This window comes from Recurvomyces mirabilis (assembly GCF_035927965.1).
Source record: "Recurvomyces mirabilis strain CCFEE 5264 chromosome Unknown scaffold_40, whole genome shotgun sequence".
NCBI classification, from domain to species: Eukaryota; Fungi; Ascomycota; class Dothideomycetes; order Mycosphaerellales; family Teratosphaeriaceae; genus Recurvomyces; species Recurvomyces mirabilis.
Window position 1 is genome coordinate 1 of NW_027041974.1, and position 19,284 is coordinate 19,284.

Genomic DNA, 19,284 nt, shown 5'->3' on the forward strand with positions numbered 1-19,284 from the left:
AGTTACTTACCCGACCTATCGCTTAGAACTTACTCGTCTAACGAGCTCTAACCCCCTTATACCGCAGGTGCATAACACTTATGCTCTAGAAAATAGACATTACCACCCTTCCGACAGGGTCACAGCGCGGCATCCCGCGCCTCCGATGTGATCACGCGCCTGCGACTCGGTCTCGACGATAACTGGATGTTCCCTATCGCCTTTGGCATAGGCATGCCACTGTAAGACGTCCGATGGGTCGATAGCCACCACATTTCTGCTATCTTCGAGCAGCCTCTTGATGTCTTCGTGTATCACCCGCCTTGCTATATCGTTTAGTGAATAGGTTTCGCGAAATGACAGCACCACAGCGCAGGCGTCCATATGAGGTCCAGTAAGCTCTCGCTCAAGCGCACGAGTCAGCCTCTCAGAGCCTGCGAATCTGACAGCCCCACGAAGGCTGAAGACCATGACTTCACGGTCACAATTGGGGTGGTGTGGTTCGGTGTTGTTCACGCCCGCGAGTATTTTCGCAACCTTGATCTGTACAGTAGAGAGCGCAACTTGTGAGCTGTTCATCAGGTGCAAGCCCATATCTGCGGAAAGCTGTTTACAGATGTCCACTGATCGGAGACTGTTGCCTCGCTCATCAAGCTTTGGAGAGAAAGCGGCGATGCCAACTTGGCCAGGTAGAGCACCCATAATAGCGCCAGACACTCCACTCTTCGCACTGAAGCCAACAGTGGCGAGCCATTCGCCCGAGCCATCATACATGCCGCAAGTAGCCATGACAGATAGTACTTGCCGAGCACTCTCGGCTGGCATGATACGCTCGCCGCTGATCGGATGAACCCCAGAGTTGCAGAGCACAGAAGCCATCATGGCAAGGTCTTTGACGGTGACGTTGATTGAGCACTGCCGGATGTAGCCTCTCACCGCTTCAGCAGGATTGCATGTTATAATACCAGCAGCTTTGAGCATGTAGCCAATGCCCATATTTCTGTTCGCGTCTTTCCATTCCGCTTCGAATACCTCTTCGTCGATGTGTAGCTCCCGTTCAGCAAGGCGTGATAAAGCATTAAGAATACGCTCAGTCCTTTGCTCAACTGTTGCATCAGGCGCCACAACGAGTGAGTGCGCAGTAATAGCTCCAGCATTGATCAAGGGATTAAATGGGCGATTGCTATCCTTCTGTAAGGATAATCTGTTGAAAGCATCGCCCGACGGTTCCATGCCAATCTTGTCGAGCACAGCCTTGAGTCCAGCATCTTCAATGGCTATTGCATAGACAAACGCTTTCGAGATTGACTGCATAGAAAATTCCAGCTCGTCGTCGCCGGCGGAGTAGATATTGCCATCGACCATCGCAAGCGCGACGGCTAAGCGAGAGGTGTCGGCTCTCGCGAGAACATCGATGTAGCCTGCCGGCGCGCCTTCTTCAATCGGTCTCGCTTTCTCTAGCACGCTCTGCAGATAGTCCGGTATGGGAGACTTCATTACGGCATGTGTATCGTGCCTTGAACTGAAGGTGACTCGGTGAATCTGTGAAAGGTTTGTTCTGGCTTGGTTCTGGGCTTGGCGCCAACACTCACCACGCCATCTGAGCAAGGATTGGCGACCCACGTAGTCGTTACTCAATCGTTTCGCCAGTTATACTTCACGACAAGGGAAGCCATAGATAGCATACAGACAAGAGATGGGATGGTGAGGTATTCGAGCAGCCTATAAAAAATACTGTCCCAAGCCATTATGTATCCACCCATTAGAGCACATCTAGCACAACCAAACTTCCGCCGACTACTCTATCTCATATAGAAGCTTTTACTCGTCGCCATGACGTTTAGAAGCCGTTGCGCGCAAGCCAGTCGAACTGCGCCTGAAATCCCATCGTCGCATTGTTGTGGAACGGTAGGCCATGGCCACCGCCCTGCTGTAGATGGATCTCAAAGTTTCTGGCCTTTGGAAACATCTCATTCGCCTGTGTAGTATTATAAGTGTTCTTACAATCACCAAGACACACAATGAAGTCAAACTCGCCGACCAAAAGCTGCACAGGGCCGGTGAATAATGGCGCGGTCGAATGCTCCGCGTAGAGCACAATACCGGAGCCAAACTCCACGACTGGCTGCGGCTGACGAATAGCGTAAGCGTAATCGAGGAACTCAGGCTCGAAGCCGCCGATGTGCGTGGTCGTGTTGACAGACGAAGAGAAGAACCCCGTCTGCAGGGCCCCTGAAGTGCCCGGGATTGCGTAGCCAGAGCTGCTGTCTGCGAAAAGGTACGGATCGTTCTGGGGGGCATACTGAAGATCGCCGGCAGTCTGCCTTCCATCAAAGACTTCTTTGCTGACCAAAAATCCAGTCAAAACGGCAGCATCGGACAGTGTCGGGTATGAGCTCAGGAGACCGTAGGTGGTGATACTACCGACACTGTGTCCGACGTGAATGATCTTGTCGAAGTGCATGCTAGCGCTCCCCGAGCACGACCATGATGATGCGATGCTGGCGATGGTACCATTCCGGACCATCTCCGTCAGGACCCGCAGGACCCGCAGGACTTCAATATGAGCAGGCAATTGTATATCCGTGTAGGCGTCCGGCTTGGAAGACTGGCCGGTCCCAATACGATCATAAGTCAAGATGCTGTAGCCAGCCGCGAGTGCAGCACGGACGTACGAGTGTTGATCCGGTTGTAGCATAACCTCCCAATATCGGCTGTCGAAGCCTCCGCCATGAGTTGCGATCTGTAGCAGGTTCTTCTTCTTGCCATCGGCAGATACACAGAGCTGTGCGTGAATGTCGTATGTTCGAGATATGGTAATGTTCTGCGTGATTCGTTCGACCATGGATGGACTGTCCCAGGTGTCTATATCCTGTGCAAAGTGGATGGCATCTATGTTATTGTTGACAGGCACGACGTCGTAGAGATGTTGGCGAGCTGTGATAGGCACCTGCACGTTGAATGTTGTGCAAGGCTGTCGAGGAGCCCTATATGGAATAGCGGATGCTTTGGCAAACTTCACGCCATAGTGCCCAAGCAGAGCAAGGAGGGCAATACCGATCATACCCATGGCTGCCTCCTGTGATCGAGTGAAGACCAGGCAGATTCGAAGTGTGACTCGACAGGTGCTCAGATTGGGAACCTACCATCATCTTATACCGCCATCAAGCATAGCAGCCATGGCTGAACGAGTACGTGGGGCGAAGATAATGACTGATGCGATTCGTACTACGCCGTCGATACATCGTGTTCAACATGCGAGAGCGACTCGGTCAACAGCCACTGACCTAGCATCGAGAAGATGGTCAAGTTTGACTCCGTTTTCGCTCGCGTTCTCGTTCCCAGTCATTCAGCCGCGCATTGCAATTCAGTCTTGATGTCAGTGCTACAGGAGGATTTAGCATGATCACGGTGCCGCGTCTGGCGACTGGTTGCATAGGATACCTGGGCATCTCGCGGCAGACTACGCGATACTGTGCAGGTTGATGTCAACGATGAATTTTGCAGGCCAGAACAGAAAGGTCCCACTGTAACATTCTCGCACGCTATCAGCTATCAGCGGAACTGCTCCCGACGCTAACGTCGATCAACGGCCCAGGCGGGCAATCGACTGCAAAGTGGCTTGCGTCGTGAGGATATAAGGACAAACCTTCGCACCGATGCCGGTAGTCTCTCCTGCACCTCAGCTGGAAGCGACATTGTCTACTCTGCCGGTGGCGCACATCTAGACAGACTCTGGCCATCTTGGCTTCGAGATAGCCAATCTGGCGCTTCCGACGCACCGCGGGTATCATGTACCTGTTTTCTTGTGGAAACGATGCACAGTCGTCGGAGGGGGAAGGCGGATGCAAGCTGCAAAATGTTTATAGACTGCGCTCCCACAGTGCAAGTCCCTTGTTTCTGTCGTCTTCCACGGTGTTATCATGGCCACGGAGAAGAGCATGTATGGAGTGCCCGCCGCTGCCTCGACTGTTCATGATTACAGCGAAGTACCTCTGTCCGATCATGGCAATACTCCCAACCAGAAGACCGCCACTGCAACAACCACTACAGCCGTGTCTAGAGAAGATGACAGTCTCATTGCAAATGAGAATGGCGTGGCCCAACCCGATCGTGACCTGAAGGCCGCAATATGGACAATCGTACGCGGTGTAGCACTGCCGTGCATCCCGATCATCGCCGTCTCAGTGGCACTACTTGCCATGGTTCTCACAAAACGCATCAAGATTGAGTCCGGCTGGCCCGAGTTGAGGCTCGCTGCTGCGGTCGATGATGATCATACATTCGCACACAAAATCCGGGAGCTTAGGCATGAAGCTGGACGGTGGGCATACTATACCGACCGCAACCCCACCACCATCACCACGGTCGCTTCCTGGACAAGCAGAGTTCTGCCTTATCTGACCAGCTCGATCATGGCCTTGGTTGCTTTCTTTGCCGCCCGTAGCATTGCTACGAAATCCAAGCATAGTGGTGGTGACGACCTGCCGACGCCCACGGAAGTCACTCTATTGATCAATCTGCTTAGCGGTAAGGATCTAGCCCCGCTGAAAGATACATTGCTACACCGTTGGGCATACAAGAAGAAGTTGGCAGACCCAATCCCATTGGCATTTACGGCTTCGTCCCTGATTACTTTTGTCGGGTATGATGCCTCTATATCTTGTGCAAGCGTTCATAGTCTGAAACACTTCGTAGAATCTCGATTCCGATCATTGATACTTGGTTCGGTATCTCGACCACCCCTCAGACAATTGTTGTCTTGAGCAACAACACCGACGGCCCACACCAGTATGGAAGATCATTATCAACCACACTTTGTCCACAAGGCCCCGGGAGTTTCGTAGCCAGTAGCGGCCTGCAGTGGATCCCGTGTAATCTCGCTGTAGACGAGGAAAACAATGGAGATCGACTGGCAGATCCCTCCTTCCAGCTCATCGGAGCAGATAACGCAGCCAGGGTGGCACAGAATTTGGGCATGGATAACACAGTCGGCTTATACAAAGACATCTGGGGCTCGGAGAGGCCCTACTACTACTATCTTCAAGACCCTTAGACGGAGAACATTTACCTCGATTTTAAAGCCCAGACCTATGCGATGACAGCACAATGCACACCAATCACGCAGCAGTGCCTACCGAACGTGCAATGGCCAACATTCGCCGACAACGCGGACAACACTGCATATTTCAACTGTAGTTCCGGTTTTCAGGGCAACTTCTCATTTCCCGGCGCTGCACAATCAGTGGACGCAGACAGCAGTGACAGCTCCGGCGGCGCCGATGTGAACACAAACTCCCTTAATCCCACCATCGGGATGTCCTTCGCCTCGGACGCCAATTTGACTCGGCGCATCGGAGCCTACAACCCTTTACTTTCAAACATAAGCATCGACTCGGTGTCTGCCTTGCGAGGCTCAAACTTGAGCTACGAATACATCCAACCGCAGAACCCGTCCTACTTCGGCGCCTGGGCAGCCGGCTTCCCAACCTACACGGCCTTCCTCAACAATCAGACCGCACCAATGAGTAACGTCCTTCTAAACGACAGCCGAATTTACCGCTCGCCAAGCACAGGCAACACATATTGGGTACTTCCCTGTTCCGCCACTGTGCACGAGTTCAACTACACCAGGGTTAACGGCAGCATATCCGACATCTCGCACCGCCCGGCTTCGCCCGAAATGGCCGCTCTCTTTGCCGCGCCGTTCGCAGTCGATGGCATCGCCGTTGCCCGGCAGCAATTAGTGCTGAGTGCCATTGAAGCAAGCACAGCCTATGGTATGCAGAGTCTCGCAGATCGTTTTGCGACAAATTGGGTGACAGCAGCTCTAGATTTGTCAACAGCAGTGATGCAGAAAGACAATGCTCTTGTAGGGCAATCACGCACTTTTACAGGACCCGTGGCAAGGGTACCAATGCTGCCACTTTACCTCCTCCTCACCTTGAAGGCGTTGTACGTGGTAGCAGTCATTCTATTAGCAATGGGCGCATACTGCTTCACCCATCCGGCGGAGACGGAGTTGATCAAAGAGCAACTGAGCGCGAATGGCCTGGCGGCAGCGCACTTCGATGACCCTGGGATTCTGCAGAAGAATGCAAGCAGCACACTAGAAGAAGTGTTGCTTCCCACACCGACGATTCCAGACGAGAAGACTGGAGGCGCCACACGGGGCTCGAGCGGAAAGGAGGGCGAGGAACCAGTACCCGGCGTCACGAAGACAGTGACGGGACTAGACGAGATGACGGAGAAGCGCGTGGGACTCGTAGCACGTGCGGATGGGGCGTGGCGATTTGCTGTCATTGCAAATGGGATGTGGAATGGCATCAAGCCGATCGCAGTCGACCTCATCGGCATCGAGGCGAAGAATGGCAACTTGGCCCAAGCCGGAGATCTGATTACGGCTTGGAGGAAATGAGCATGCCATCCTTCATAGATCCATACACACGACGCACATGTGCACCTTTAGCTTTGCCCTTCTCTTTGCTGTACTAGCACTTCCTCTCCCGTTGACCACATCCTGATTTGTGTTGTCTGGCTTCGCAGTAGAATTAGACCTACTAGACATCGTTTCTTCGACACAGCTCGGCAACCGAAACAGCCGGGCCGAATTCGTGCCTCGCGAGCTCTCCACTCCCTCCCACGCCATGTGTTGTTCGTCGGTTGCGGGATCCAGCGGTCGGACAGCACGATGGAGGCTGTTTCCTTGACATGACCATGATAATACGGCAATAATAATGCACCGTTTTGTGATCTTCTCGCGCGTTGGAGAAGCTTCTACCCTCACACTCAACATGGCCTCACCAGAAGCGATCCGAGCTCTGCGGAGCTTGCTTAGAGGCGTGCGGAAGCCTACACACGTGAACAGCCAGCAGCGACGGCGACTCTGCTCCGAATGTCTGACGAAGCGGAGACAGTTGGGCCTCCGCACCCAAGATCCTCTAGTCGCCAGCAGAGTCACCCATACGACGCAATGCCCACCCATCCGCACCATGGCCACTATGGCCGACTATCGCCAGAGAGAGTACAGACGAGAAGGCCCATTGCAGGAGTACAACAATCGAGTGGAAATTGGGAAATTGCGGGCAGGCGACGAGCATCAACACATGGTCATCCAATCGCTGCAAGACCTGTACGACGAACTCCTCAAATACAACCCACCCATCGTCAAACACCCTACGATCGACTCCCTCCAACCCAAGAAGAGCACTTTCTTCGGCTCACTGTTCGGAGGAAACAGTGGAGGTGCGGCAAAGCTATCGCTAGGTGATGCACCGGGGAGGCCGAAGGGTCTATATCTATACGGAAGCGTCGGATCCGGCAAGACCATGCTCCTCGACCTCTTCTACGAGTCCCTGCCTAAGGGCATCAAGAAGGAACGGATACACTTTCACAACTACATGCAGGAACTGCACCACGAAACCCACAAGATGAAGATGGCGCATGGCAACGACATTGACGCCGTGCCCTTCGTGGCAGCCTCCATGGCCGAGAAGGCGACCATTTTATGTTTGGACGAGTTCCAGGTGACAGACGTAGCAGACGCCATGATCCTGCGGCGAGTAATAGAAAGTCTCATGGCACATGGAGTCGTGCTGATCACGACGAGTAATCGCCATCCCAAGGATCTGTATCAGAATGGCATCCAGCGCCAATCCTTCATTCCCTGCATCAACCTCCTACGCGAGAAGCTGAGAGTGATCAACATAGACAGCACCACAGACTATCGTAAGATACCTCGTCCGCCATCAGGCGTATATCATCACCCTTTGGATACGGCGGCGAAGTCCCATGCGGATCACTGGTTCAAATTTCTGGGAGACAAATCTGACGCACCGCACGAAGCCTCGCACACAGTCTGGGGCCGCGAGATCCACGTTCCGCGCGCATCGGGCAAGGCGTGTCATTTCACATTCAATGAGCTGATGGGTACTGCAATGGGAGCAGCAGACTACATTGAGTTGGTGCGAAACTACGATGCTTTCATCGTTACAGATGTGCCAGGAATGAATATTCGATCGCGGGACTTGGCGAGGAGATTCATCACCTTCCTTGACGCTGCCTACGAGTCACGAGCGAAACTGGTGCTTACGACCGCGGTACCGCTAACTCAACTCTTCATGGCCGAGGACGAGATCGGGAAGGCTTTGTCCGAATCCGCTGAGAAGGGCGACAAGAAAGCGCGAGCAGCGAAAGCACAGACTGATAACGTCTCAGACGCCATGCGCTCCCTCATGGACGACTTGGGCCTGGACATGGACACGCTGAAGAAAAGCAGCATCTTCACAGGCGATGAGGAGGCGTTTGCATTTGCTCGAGCGTTGAGTAGACTGTCGGAGATGGGTAGTCAAGAATGGGTGGAGCGTGGTCTTGGGATAGAGAGGATGCAGGGCTTGGCGGCCTTGGAAGGCGACGGTGCTGCAATGATGGGCGAGGGGACTGGTGCGGCGAAGAGGGAGATGGGAGGGAAGCAGGAGGTGGAGGATTGGAAGAAGGTCAGGAGTTCTTGGCGGCAGGATAGTTATTGAGGTGATATCTGCAAACTCATTACGCACTGGATGGCAGAGCAAGAAGGAAATGCTTTCTGCAATGCCAGCGGGCAGGTTGCAAGACTTTCGGAGACGCGTGCCTACCCTACGTGCTCATCACTTGTCAATTCGACTCGACAGTGGCTCCTCTTCGTCGAATGAGAGCTTGACCAAGTTGAGTCACGACACTCGGGATAAATGTCACCACCCTACCCCTCATGTCTCGCCCATAAATGCGGCTTGGACATGACCGCCAGCAAGATAGCTTCGCCTTGCAAGCCTATTGACTTGCAAACCTTTTCCACCTCCGCCAGATGCACTTGGATTGCATCTCTGCGAGCCTTCAGGAATCGTCTTTCAAACTTTACCCGCGGTCCAGCCTTGGCGTCGAGATAGAGCTTTATGGTCCCAGCATCGTACTGAACGGACAGAGTCCTTAGGAGCTTCGTGATATCGCGAAGAACATCGCCGGCAAGACGTCGCATTGATTCCGCGCGCAATTGAGAATGTTCAAGACGGAAGCTGTAGAAATGGAGGCCGAAAGTTTCTGTAGAAAAGTGGAGCAGCTTCTATTCCAACTTTTCGAGAAACGCTGAGGATGTCCGGAAGCTGCTTTTCCGTGGTACCGCACTCGTCGATGACGCATCCGTTGTCAGAAGCGTTACCGGAGGCGTGGTCGAGGAAGAAGAACATGTAGATCCTTTTGCGGAGGTGTTCCGGCAAGCCCAGGAGGTTGAAAGGCCGAGCATACCGCTCGAGAGCCGCAGTGCTCTTGGCACATCGACCAAATCGTAATCCGGGATGCGCGTTGCCACCACTGGGTCCACGGTCCTACGCAGAAATATCCCAAGGTACTCGAAGACCTCCTCCAATCGCAGCGCTTTGAGAGCGTCTTTGCGGCTCTTCGTTCGCTTATATAGTCGGTAGGGAAGAATCGCGGGCGGAGATTGTGCTTCCAGCTGTGCATGCAGCTTCTTGTGCCAGTCGTCGTGATTACCATGGTACAGCCACCCCAGATACGTCGCCTGGCATACGTAAGGCATGGTTGTGCTGTCGAGGACGTTCGTGGTTCTGATAGTCCGCAGAGGTTATGCGGGAATCCCGATATCTACTAGCTGATGGTCAGAGCGGGCTACATATGTAGCTGAATGCCGATTGATTGACGACAGCTCAAAAGCGGCGAGTGAGAACATTCCGCAGATCTGAGCATCGGTCACTACGGCTGAAAAGCTGCGGCCACCGACCGATTGTTCACTCACTGACCCAGCTTGTCCCGCCTCATCTCATTCGTGTCTCGTCGGTATCCAGCAAGCTTGGACAACAGCCTTCAAATGCGAGTCTGCCCTCTTGAAGTAAGAGTAGTGGCTCAACAACTTCTTCTCATTCTACACACAACTCCACAGTCTGATCATCGACGGAACCTTGCATCCGGGCCCTCACGATGAATCAACCAGGCGATATCACCGAGCGTTTTTCATCTACGAAGGCAACTACGTGGAAGGGAGAGACCGCATGGACGCCTCCCTGCGACTATACTGCCTCATCACCTTATCTTCGGTCGACAACTCAGGTACGTCAGGCTTGTCCCCAGTCATCGCCCGGTGGAGCAAGGAGCAGCACACATCAGGTTTCACTCACAGACCGAGATCAAAATCGGCCTGGCACCATGCTTTAGCAAGAGGAGTAAGCCTCTTTGCGAGCACGACGGATCATCGAGGACGGCAGAGGTGAGACGAGGCATGAAACTACCACCGCATTAAGGCGCTTCTTCGAAAGGTAGCAAAAGTTCAGCCCTCTGCGAACCTACAAGCAGCTTGCTGTGAGAGGTTGACTGGAACTAGGCAAGAAGCCGGTGTGCTTGCTTGCATAGCAGGCTAGCACGTTTCCTTTCATTGCAGCATGTTAACGCGTTGATACCAAGTTCAACCAAAGTAACTTGGATTATGTTCATTGCCACGTCCTAGGTCTTCGCTCCATTTCCCAACCACCCACTCTCGACCAGAAACTCAAAAACCCGTCCACCTTTGGTGGTATCAATCCTCGCTATCTCCCTAACCACCTTCTTCTTAAGCTTACCCTCCTGTCTCCCCGCCTCCTGCAACACCCTCTCCTTGATAGCTAGGTAAGCCTTGGGTTGCAGCCTCAACTTCGCACACAGATCCCGCTCGCCATGATCAAGCAGTTGCCACGAAGGAGCGTTCTCAGCGTCGTACTTGGCCGGGGTAAGATTAGGGATTGGTGCAAGCGGAGTGCGCTGGATGGGTTGTTGTTTGCTTGGCGAGATATCTGAAGAGGGTGGAGTGGGGAGGTGTTTCTTCGATGCTGAGGTTGTGGTTTCTTCTGCGCCTACGGAGGTCGGACCTGAAGTCGGACTAAGGCGCACAGGGAGATCCTTGGTGGTATATTCTGTCACTGCCGCAGCAGTCTCTGGCGGTGGCGCAGGTCGCTGCCTTCCACCACCACTTCCGCTCAGGCTATTAGACAGGCGCTCGTATTGTGCTGCTTGTTGTGTATGCTTGGCTAGTCGTGAAGCTTTCTCAGCTTCATACTTTTCGCCGGTAGGTAAAGTGGAGATGCGCATTCGTCGCCACTCTTGAAGTTGTGTGATGGCCTGTCGTAAGTTTTGCTCCTTCTCCAGATCCGAGGCCAGACTCTCAAAGTCCGGATGCGACATGATCCGTGCGAATGGCTTGAGCTTATGGTGCAAATCACGCTGCTCTTTGGTCCGCTTCTTGTCTATCGCAATGTTCTTCCGGTAGTCCAGTAGCTGGTGGTTAAATATGACTCGCTTTCGATCCGTCCGAGCAGTGAGGCGATCGTTGTAGATGTTCATAACTACCATTTTCAGTTGTGTTTCGGGATCAAACTCGCAGCTCTGCGGATTTATGCCTTCGTCGGGCGAGAACTGCATGTGCTGTACTGCTTCTTCGGCCTCGTTGAAGTATTCGCTTTCGAACTCCAGACGTCCAGGCATGAAACCGGCGACCTCATGACAGCTCGGTACAGAAGATGTAGGCTTGGCAGGCGTAGGGGCAGTCTGCGCCGTCTCGGCAATAGCCTCCTTGCGCTCTTCTATCCGCCGCTTCTTCCTTGACTGAAATTCCTCCCTCGGCATGCCATCAATCAAGCTGGTATCTGATGGGCTCGCACGTTTCGGTAGAGGGAAGGTGGGCGCATCAACATATGTCTCGATATAGTGATCTCGCACCTCATCTCTCTCTCGGTACCCTCCGATATGATCAGCAATATCCGCCCAGCTACCCAGTCCATACTGCTCCGCACCCTCCAGCAACAGAAGCTCCTCATCCGCGCCCCACCCCTGGTCAAAGATCGGTATACTATGCGGCTCGATCACCTGGTAAGGGTGCGTGCGCGGGTCATGGTGAATATTGTGTTTACCCTGGGAGAAGCACGTGACACATAGATCATAGTCGGAGCAGTTCTTACTCGCGCAGCGAATGCGCACAGTCGAAGTAATGTCGTTACTGCAGACGTTGCAGATGTACTTCACGCCGCCGCCGGACGACCCTGATTCGCTGGACCGGGGTGCGCCTTTGGCCTTGGTAATGAGGCCCATGCTGTCGCGGGCATGTGAAGATGCGATGTGAGATGTCGGTGATGGATGCGACGCGCAGGCAGTGTGTCTTTTCTGACGGTCGCAAAGTGGAGGTGTTTCGGTGTGTTTGTGCACGTGGAGAGAGAGCGGTAGATAAGGTTGTGGAGAAGGTGCGGCCCGCTGCAGATCTGACGTGCTTGCCTTGTGCCACTGACCATCTGGAAGGCGCGATGTGCTCCTGAATGAAATACAAAGGGAAGGTTCTCTACGAAACTGAATACCATTTGCATTTACAACTGATCTGCAATCTCAGCAGCTCAAATGACAGACACCGACATGCAAACCGGCGCTCGCCTCTTCTTCACGTCAAGCCACTACGCTGTAGCAGGCGCTTCGTCCATCCCATCAAAATTTGGGCATCGCATATTCGCCTGGTATCTGACAGAACAGCTTCCCGTCATCCCGCTCAACCCGACATGTACATCCATTACGGTCCGACGGAAAGACTACGAGACGGTAGCTTCACCATCCCAGCTTGCGGACCCGAAGAACACTAGCTTGTCAGTAGTGACGCCACCTCAAGTCACTGCAAAGCTACTTCGAGAGGCGAAAGCAGCTGGAGTTAAAGCCGTCTGGTTGCAGCCTGGTAGCTTTGGCGAGGACGAAATGGAGTATGCCACTAAGGAGTTCCCAGGAGCAGCGGTAGGAGGATTTTCTGAAGGCACAGTTGGCGGCGAGGGGTGGTGTGTGCTTGTTGATGGAGAGACCTACATGAGTGCTGCGCAACATGGCAAATTATGAGGTACTCTGTGCTTCTGGCGAAATCCCCTGTGAGAGTCGCGATGCAGGTGGTAGCCACCAATCTGCGATGCCGAACTCGATGTACTAGATCGTACCTCCGGCATGCATCACGCACGCTGGCATTGGTAATTGCCCCTAAATCGGCATCCTGTCCTGTCCTCATTCCAACACTCGAACGCGTCAAAATTCACATGCTGCTTTTTCACAACAACTTTGCTACCATGTAACCTCAGATACTACAACATTTAAACCTACCGGCCTTGGCCATACTGGTGCTGCGACAGCCAAATATTATGACGACGACTGGTGATTGAGGAGCGGCTGAAATGGCTGTATACGAGTCAACGAATACGGTGGCGGGGATCGCAATAGCATGTGCAGTGACTTGGCCGTGAGGACCATCTCCCTCTTGTGCTCCCGTATACTTGCAAAGGTTTTCATGGCATGATATGCTATATGAGGGCTGGCTCGTACAGTGAGACTTGTCGGTGCTGGGACTACGTGCGACGGACATCCTGCTATCCACCGAGGGTACTTGGGGCGTGTTGAGTGAGATTAATGTTTCGTCAAGCAGCTGATGTGCTCACCCACAGCTATGATGGATTGATAAGCTGATGTGGCGAAAGCGAATCCCCACAAGTGCATTGAAACCATAGAATTTTGAGTTCTGTCCAGATTAGGAAGGCATGCTGGAAAGGCAAACAAGACCCGCGCATCGAGTGTTGGCGGTTGGAGTCTCGTCAAGGCTACATTTTCCCGCAAAAACTGTTGAGTGCCAGTAATGCGGCAGAACGTGACAAGCATAAAGTAGGGTGCCCATAAAGTGAATGGGCTGAGAGGGGCTACTTTCGGACTGTCCTCTCCTCGTGTCCGTGCGCCTGCTAGCGCCCTACGCTAATATAAATAAAACGACGCTTGTTGCGACATTTGCATGTTCGCATAGCACAAAGAAAAGGGGAAACTGCCAACCCTGGTCATGTCCAGCATGGCCCGGTTCGATGATTATGTACCGCATGAGCTGGATGAGGTGGAATGGTATACGCGGCGCTTACAGCAAGCTAAGGAGAGGAGCGCGTACGGGGCCGCCAGAGAAACAGTCATTAATGATACTAACGCAAAGCAACAAGTACTGGAAGATGAGGAGCGAGCCGCTCGCGGTGCGCGGGAGGACTTAGGCAAGGAGCGCGAAAAGCAACATGAGCAGCAATCCAACCTTCTGAATCGGCTTGAGGATTCAGACAGTCGCCAGGAGGTCCTCCATCGCAAGAGAGGCGAGGTGCGGGACCTGTGTGACGTGCTCTTGATCCAGATGAGCAAGACTGCAGATGGTGGACGACTCAACGAGGAAGCTACACGCAGACTGCTGGAGCAACGCCGAGACCTGACACAAGACTTGCTGGTAAGATGCAGCACAGAAACATATCTTGGCCATTACTGACAGCTTAACAGCGCATCATAGTGGAGACCTGTCAGAAAGCACTGAATCCTCATCCGCACTTGCGACCGAGCCCACTACTTTTGGAGGACCAGGGCTATCGCGTCCAGTGTATTCCTCCAGCGCAATACCACTAGATGCTGCTGGGCCACTTGTCGAGAATGAGCAGTCCTTTCCACCTACAGTCGCCACTCCGAGCATTGCTCAGCAATGCACGCAAGGCCGAATTTTCGACAGCTCGAAGAGACCACCAAAACTGGTAGACCTGGCCGAAGACGATGATGATGACCCTGAGCTCAGAAGCTTGCGAAAGATCGCCCAGAACATCGTGCGCTACGACGGTGTGCTGACGAGACTGGCGTGCAAGCATGAAAAATGTTGCAACAGCTTGAATGAAGCTGCAAATGCTCCTCAAAAGAGTGCGACTGGCTTCTTCATCGGCGCAAGCGGCTATACACTTCACTGCGCCGCGGTGCACAAAGATGAGCTCCGAGAACGCCTTCAACGCCGACTTTTGCGAAGTAAAGGGCATCACTAAGGACGAACTCGAAGCTCTGAAGCAGAGCAGTGTGCCGTGGAAACGTGTGCCGGCTGCGACGAACCACAAGGTCGAAGGTGGCAGCCAGAAGGGAAGTGCTCGGGATTCCTTTGGTATGTACATGCGTTGCATTTGTAGACTAACCCGTAAGCTAACATAATGCAGGCGGCGGCTCAGAAGACACAACCGCAACATCTCCAGCCAGAATCCGCCCGGTTCAAGCTCAGAAGAAACAGAAGATCATGAACTCAGCCGACACCACTGTGCCCTCGGAGGACGACGCAAACGGGCTTCACATAGCTCATTCAACGCCAACACCTCAGTCTTCTACAGAGATGCGGCGCGAATTTGCCACCGATCCCTTTACCTCGAGGCAAGAATGCCTTTCTGGCGCTCGTCGAGCAGATTGCGAAACGCTAGCCGGCATCCGACATTTCGGTTTGAGGAGATGCTGCGGGTGCTGGTTGAGAGTTTCTTCTGCTGCTGTCAATAGCTACATGATTGAAAGGATGACCGGGATGGACCATGTGCAAGTGCGAGACGACTGTCAAAGTTCGTGTGTTCAGAGCATGTTGCAAGACTGAAGATCTTGGCACGCTATTTCATTGGACGAAGGAATACAAAGAAGTCGGTACGCCATGGCCCTGTATGCTGAAGAAACATGCTGCTCAAAAGAACAGATAGCTGCCCATGCATCTGAGGATATTTGGCCTGCGCGACAGTTGTATGCAATATGGCACGTAAAACGCGTTCCATTCTGCGTACTCTCAGTCCGTCACAGTCACGAACGATTTGACTTTATTCGTGCGGCGATGGGTCAGCTAGCCGCTGTCTAGGTACTTTAGTGTCTCATGAGTCCACAAGTTGGATATTAAGAAGAGGTATTGCTGTACACAGGATGATGGAGCCTGCAATAGCTAGTACTGCCCCTGAAGGTGTAGCGCGCAAATCAAAGACCGACATGAGGTACCACCGTTTTGCTAAAGACTGGAGTATCCCACGATGGCATTCAAAGTCTGGTGAATTGTATTGCGCCGGCTCTTCACACCAGCGCGGATGCATGTGACATGCGGACGCACGTGACATAAGGACGCACAGTAAAGCTTTCGGGCTGGTGATTATCCACCAAGCCAAGGTGTTGATGCTTATGCATATTCGTTGGGAACTTTAGTCTTCGCGCACTGGTGACTTGACGTACTTCCAAAGCTCAAGGAGGTTTGTGGAAACCATGGTGACAGTGTCGCCTTCCAGCCAAGCTTCTCGAATTGACTCGATGCGAGTCATGTGCTCGGCATACGACTCTTGTAGTAGCAGGCGGAGCATCATCTCCTTCCACGGTGAGACTGTTGTGCTCCAATTAAGTGAAGTCGACTCCCCGGCAGTCGTCGCCATCCTAATAGGGAATGATACCAAGGTAGCTGACGTACTTGACCATGCTGCACGGGATGTTCTGAGCAAAAGCCTTCATCTTGTTCATTCATCCACGATGAAGATCTTAAGTCGCTGGATGATGTCGATCGTGAATCTGGGTGCAGCCAAAGTTGAATCGGCAGTCGGTAAAGAATACTGACATGACTTCTGCGGGCACATGACTTGGGGCTTGTGTCAGGCTCGTGCTATTGCGGAGAGTAATGATGCATCTCCACCTAGTATGTCAGATGGAGGGCATATCCCGAAGTAGTCTATCCAGTCCATATGCCGGGGATCGAAGCTGTACAGTCGATTGCGTGGCTGAGTTGGCCAAAGAGCCAGGAGGCCATCACATGAGCCTCCGGCTTCTGCAAAAGTAGTCTGGTCAAGCCTGACTCCATCGTATAGCCTTGCCGGAAAGTGGCGTCGATGTTAGACAGGACAGTTTCCGTGACCATGTCCGCGTCCCAAGGATGCACCCTCACATCCGCATACGTTGTCTTCAATTCCACCTCACCCCAAACATTCTTCCCTGACTCCTCTGCCCACCGATAATGCCATCGCCACCCTCCAGGAAATATCTCTTTTGCCCCGGCACATCCACAGCCAACATCTTATACTCAAAGTCCTTCTGTCCTGGCATCCTCAACATATGCACCTGCACCGTCCCCTTTGCCGCCGGCCCCTCGACATAGAAATGCATGTGCATGTGCTCCACACCCGCTCTATCCGTCTCATTTCTGCTCGCGATCGTCCTGTTCCTGGCCCACCTGCTCCAGCTCGGCTCACCATAGGCTTTGATCTCTCGTTTTGTGTGTAGACCCTCAGTCCCCGCTAAGAGTTCGATACATCGTGGGTCCTTTCGCACTTGGTCAGCTGCTCGATTGAAGATGGCGGTCTTGCTGTCCGTGCTGAAGACTTCGAGCCATAGCACGTAGCCGACTGCGCCTGTCAATGTAATGCCAAGCATGATGAGGCCGAAGTTGAATGACTGCTGAGTTGCTCGGGCAGCTTTCTCGCCCATTTTGAGTTCCTTCCATGGTACGGCGCCTGTGTCATTCGTGACTGTGACGCGACGGGTACGTATAGCAGTGGAGCCAGGTGAGGACGAGCTCGTGGTTGCGAGGCGGATATGCTGCAGGATCGGCGATTGTCGGGCAAGTCTAGCTACTGAAGGCATCGCTAGTGTGGGCGACCGTAGCATTGCCTTTGACGCCATCCTCACGGCCTGATGGTATGCAGGGTAGAGATGGTCGATGAGGGAGCTTGTAAGCTTCTATGCACATGGCGCGTATGTGGGGTGCATGGAAGCCGGGGAAAGTGGATCTTGCTTGGCAGGGGTGTGCGCAACTTCCTTCTTGGGCGACGTCTTCTTGCTTGTTCAATCGGCAACAGCAGTCTGGTTGTCTCTACTACTTCTGCATGCACTGCCGTCTTGTCCAAGATGGCACAAACGGAGCAGCAGACCTTGACTCGCGTGTTCAAGGATCGGCAAATTACTTTGGACGAGGGAGTCTCAAAAGCATTCAACGACAACGCCACCAGTCACGAGCTCACATCTTGGGTGCAAGAGTATCTGCAGCCCGACACACTCCTTACCCGAGATGAGCTGAATTTGTAAGCTTCTGTCGCATTCATGCAAAAGTGATACACTGACATTGCCACAGCCACAACAATCGCTTCAAAAGCGGTGCTCTGGCCACGACTGGCGATGGTTTGTCACATCGTGCACTGGAAGATGCGGAGTTCGAAGCAGCCATACAGTCACTTGAGACTAGCACAGCAGCCATTGAGAAGCAATGCCAAACCATGGAGGAACAGAAGCGAGCATTGCAGCAGCTCAAAACAAGCAACTCCAGCAGTACGACAGCAGTTTCCCGCCAGCAGGAGCGACAGGTCGAGTCTGCACGCCACAAGGCACAGCTTGACTTCGAAATCACCGAACTTGCCGATTCTATTCAGGAGCAGATTCTTAGCTCAACTAAGCAGGTGAGCACTACGGCGGGAAGTCTGCCTGCTGGGGTGGACAGAGTGCTGGAGAAAGACGATCGGCTTCTCGATGGCCTGCAGAAGATCCTTCCTCGCATCACAAATACTAGCCAAGACAGTGATGCCTTAGCAGCAGAAGTCGAGCGTTTATGCCAAGTCCTCACCACTCTTATGGCGCAGGAGGTGCGGGTGCGTATCGATTCTGCATACAATTCTCATGCCCCGTCTACACCTAAAACGAACGGGCATACACCAAAGGATACTGAAAAGCAGCGCGATTCGCTTCTCGCCGAATTATCTGAACTATCCGGTGAGATTGACAGTCTGGCAACCATGGCTGTGGAGGGCAAGTATCGTCAACCGATCCTACGGGAGCTAAAAGACGCAGGCTCGGATACAGAGGCCAAACGCGCGAGATGGACGGAGTACATGCTGGCGACAATGCACTTCCTGACCAACCGACTCGCGACTCTGGACAATCATGCTCAGCATCTGCATACATACCAAGCAGCTATTGTAGAACTCAACGCTGCTCACCAGACCGTGACTGCTAAACCATTGGATCCGAGGCATGAAACGCAGGCGGCTGTAAAGTCTCCAGCTACACCAGTAGCCAAAGGTCTCAAGCCCCTGCGTCTGGTCCAAGCAAACATCTCCGAGCCACAGGACGCAGTCAGCCAGCTCCTCCGATCGTTCGATATCCGTGTCAAGGACTCCACAGACACCGCGAGACTACTCCAAGCGCTCACCCAAGCCAAACAGGACCGCCATGCGCGAGTGCAGCAATTAAGCAAGAGCACCGAGCGCGGTATCAGCGACCAATTGGCTGATAGCATCACAAAGTCGGATCATGATCTTCAGGACTTACTCAGCGCTGTATACGCACATACAAGCTATGGTACCATCAGATTGCAAGACGAAGATCTCCGCAGCAGAGTGGAGGAGCTTGAGGTGGTGACTGAGGGGCTGAGTGATGAAATGCGCGGCTTGGATGTCGAGGGTCTTACACAGGAGATTAGGAAGAAGCAGAAGGAGATGCTCGGGTAGA

General features: G+C 53.2%; 11 protein-coding genes across 11 annotated transcripts; 7 read left to right on the plus strand and 4 right to left on the minus strand.

Moving 5' to 3' along the window:
* Nucleotides 1-99: 99 nt before the first annotated feature.
* LTS14_010286 (uncharacterized protein) lies at nucleotides 100-1,476 on the minus strand (the record flags this gene model as incomplete). Its single annotated transcript, XM_064842962.1, has 1 exon — nucleotides 100-1,476. One exon carries the CDS (start codon nucleotides 1,474-1,476, stop codon nucleotides 100-102), a length of 1,377 nt encoding a protein of 458 aa, XP_064689386.1.
* A 343-nt stretch (nucleotides 1,477-1,819) lies between these two features.
* Nucleotides 1,820-3,049, minus strand: LTS14_010287 (uncharacterized protein; the record flags this gene model as incomplete). The annotated part of the gene is made up of 1 exon (XM_064842963.1): nucleotides 1,820-3,049. One exon carries the CDS (start codon nucleotides 3,047-3,049, stop codon nucleotides 1,820-1,822), a length of 1,230 nt encoding a protein of 409 aa, XP_064689387.1.
* Nucleotides 3,050-3,902: 853 nt separating this feature from the next.
* On the plus strand, nucleotides 3,903-5,035 carry LTS14_010288 (uncharacterized protein; the record flags this gene model as incomplete). Its single annotated transcript, XM_064842964.1, has 2 exons — nucleotides 3,903-4,624; nucleotides 4,678-5,035. 2 exons carry the CDS (start codon nucleotides 3,903-3,905, stop codon nucleotides 5,033-5,035), a joined length of 1,080 nt encoding a protein of 359 aa, XP_064689388.1.
* Nucleotides 5,036-5,077: 42 nt separating this feature from the next.
* On the plus strand, nucleotides 5,078-6,397 carry LTS14_010289 (uncharacterized protein; the record flags this gene model as incomplete). Its single annotated transcript, XM_064842965.1, has 1 exon — nucleotides 5,078-6,397. The coding sequence occupies one exon, from the start codon at nucleotides 5,078-5,080 to the stop codon at nucleotides 6,395-6,397; it is 1,320 nt and encodes a 439-aa protein (XP_064689389.1).
* Nucleotides 6,398-6,773: 376 nt separating this feature from the next.
* On the plus strand, nucleotides 6,774-8,507 carry AFG1 (ATPase; the record flags this gene model as incomplete). The annotated part of the gene is made up of 2 exons (XM_064842966.1): nucleotides 6,774-7,707; nucleotides 7,732-8,507. 2 exons carry the CDS (start codon nucleotides 6,774-6,776, stop codon nucleotides 8,505-8,507), a joined length of 1,710 nt encoding a protein of 569 aa, XP_064689390.1.
* A 1,960-nt stretch (nucleotides 8,508-10,467) lies between these two features.
* On the minus strand, nucleotides 10,468-12,084 carry ADA2 (Transcriptional adapter ada2; the record flags this gene model as incomplete). The annotated part of the gene is made up of 1 exon (XM_064842967.1): nucleotides 10,468-12,084. The coding sequence occupies one exon, from the start codon at nucleotides 12,082-12,084 to the stop codon at nucleotides 10,468-10,470; it is 1,617 nt and encodes a 538-aa protein (XP_064689391.1).
* A 315-nt stretch (nucleotides 12,085-12,399) lies between these two features.
* On the plus strand, nucleotides 12,400-12,864 carry LTS14_010292 (uncharacterized protein; the record flags this gene model as incomplete). Its single annotated transcript, XM_064842968.1, has 1 exon — nucleotides 12,400-12,864. The coding sequence occupies one exon, from the start codon at nucleotides 12,400-12,402 to the stop codon at nucleotides 12,862-12,864; it is 465 nt and encodes a 154-aa protein (XP_064689392.1).
* A 985-nt stretch (nucleotides 12,865-13,849) lies between these two features.
* On the plus strand, nucleotides 13,850-14,436 carry LTS14_010293 (uncharacterized protein; the record flags this gene model as incomplete). The annotated part of the gene is made up of 2 exons (XM_064842969.1): nucleotides 13,850-14,263; nucleotides 14,314-14,436. The coding sequence occupies 2 exons, from the start codon at nucleotides 13,850-13,852 to the stop codon at nucleotides 14,434-14,436; spliced, it is 537 nt and encodes a 178-aa protein (XP_064689393.1).
* A 345-nt stretch (nucleotides 14,437-14,781) lies between these two features.
* LTS14_010294 (uncharacterized protein) lies at nucleotides 14,782-15,421 on the plus strand (the record flags this gene model as incomplete). Its single annotated transcript, XM_064842970.1, has 2 exons — nucleotides 14,782-14,950; nucleotides 15,003-15,421. The coding sequence occupies 2 exons, from the start codon at nucleotides 14,782-14,784 to the stop codon at nucleotides 15,419-15,421; spliced, it is 588 nt and encodes a 195-aa protein (XP_064689394.1).
* Nucleotides 15,422-16,749: 1,328 nt separating this feature from the next.
* TIM21 (mitochondrial import inner membrane translocase subunit tim21) lies at nucleotides 16,750-17,427 on the minus strand (the record flags this gene model as incomplete). Its single annotated transcript, XM_064842971.1, has 1 exon — nucleotides 16,750-17,427. The coding sequence occupies one exon, from the start codon at nucleotides 17,425-17,427 to the stop codon at nucleotides 16,750-16,752; it is 678 nt and encodes a 225-aa protein (XP_064689395.1).
* Nucleotides 17,428-17,691: 264 nt separating this feature from the next.
* LTS14_010296 (uncharacterized protein) lies at nucleotides 17,692-19,283 on the plus strand (the record flags this gene model as incomplete). The annotated part of the gene is made up of 2 exons (XM_064842972.1): nucleotides 17,692-17,864; nucleotides 17,915-19,283. The coding sequence occupies 2 exons, from the start codon at nucleotides 17,692-17,694 to the stop codon at nucleotides 19,281-19,283; spliced, it is 1,542 nt and encodes a 513-aa protein (XP_064689396.1).
* Between the last annotated feature and the right edge of the window lies 1 nt (nucleotide 19,284).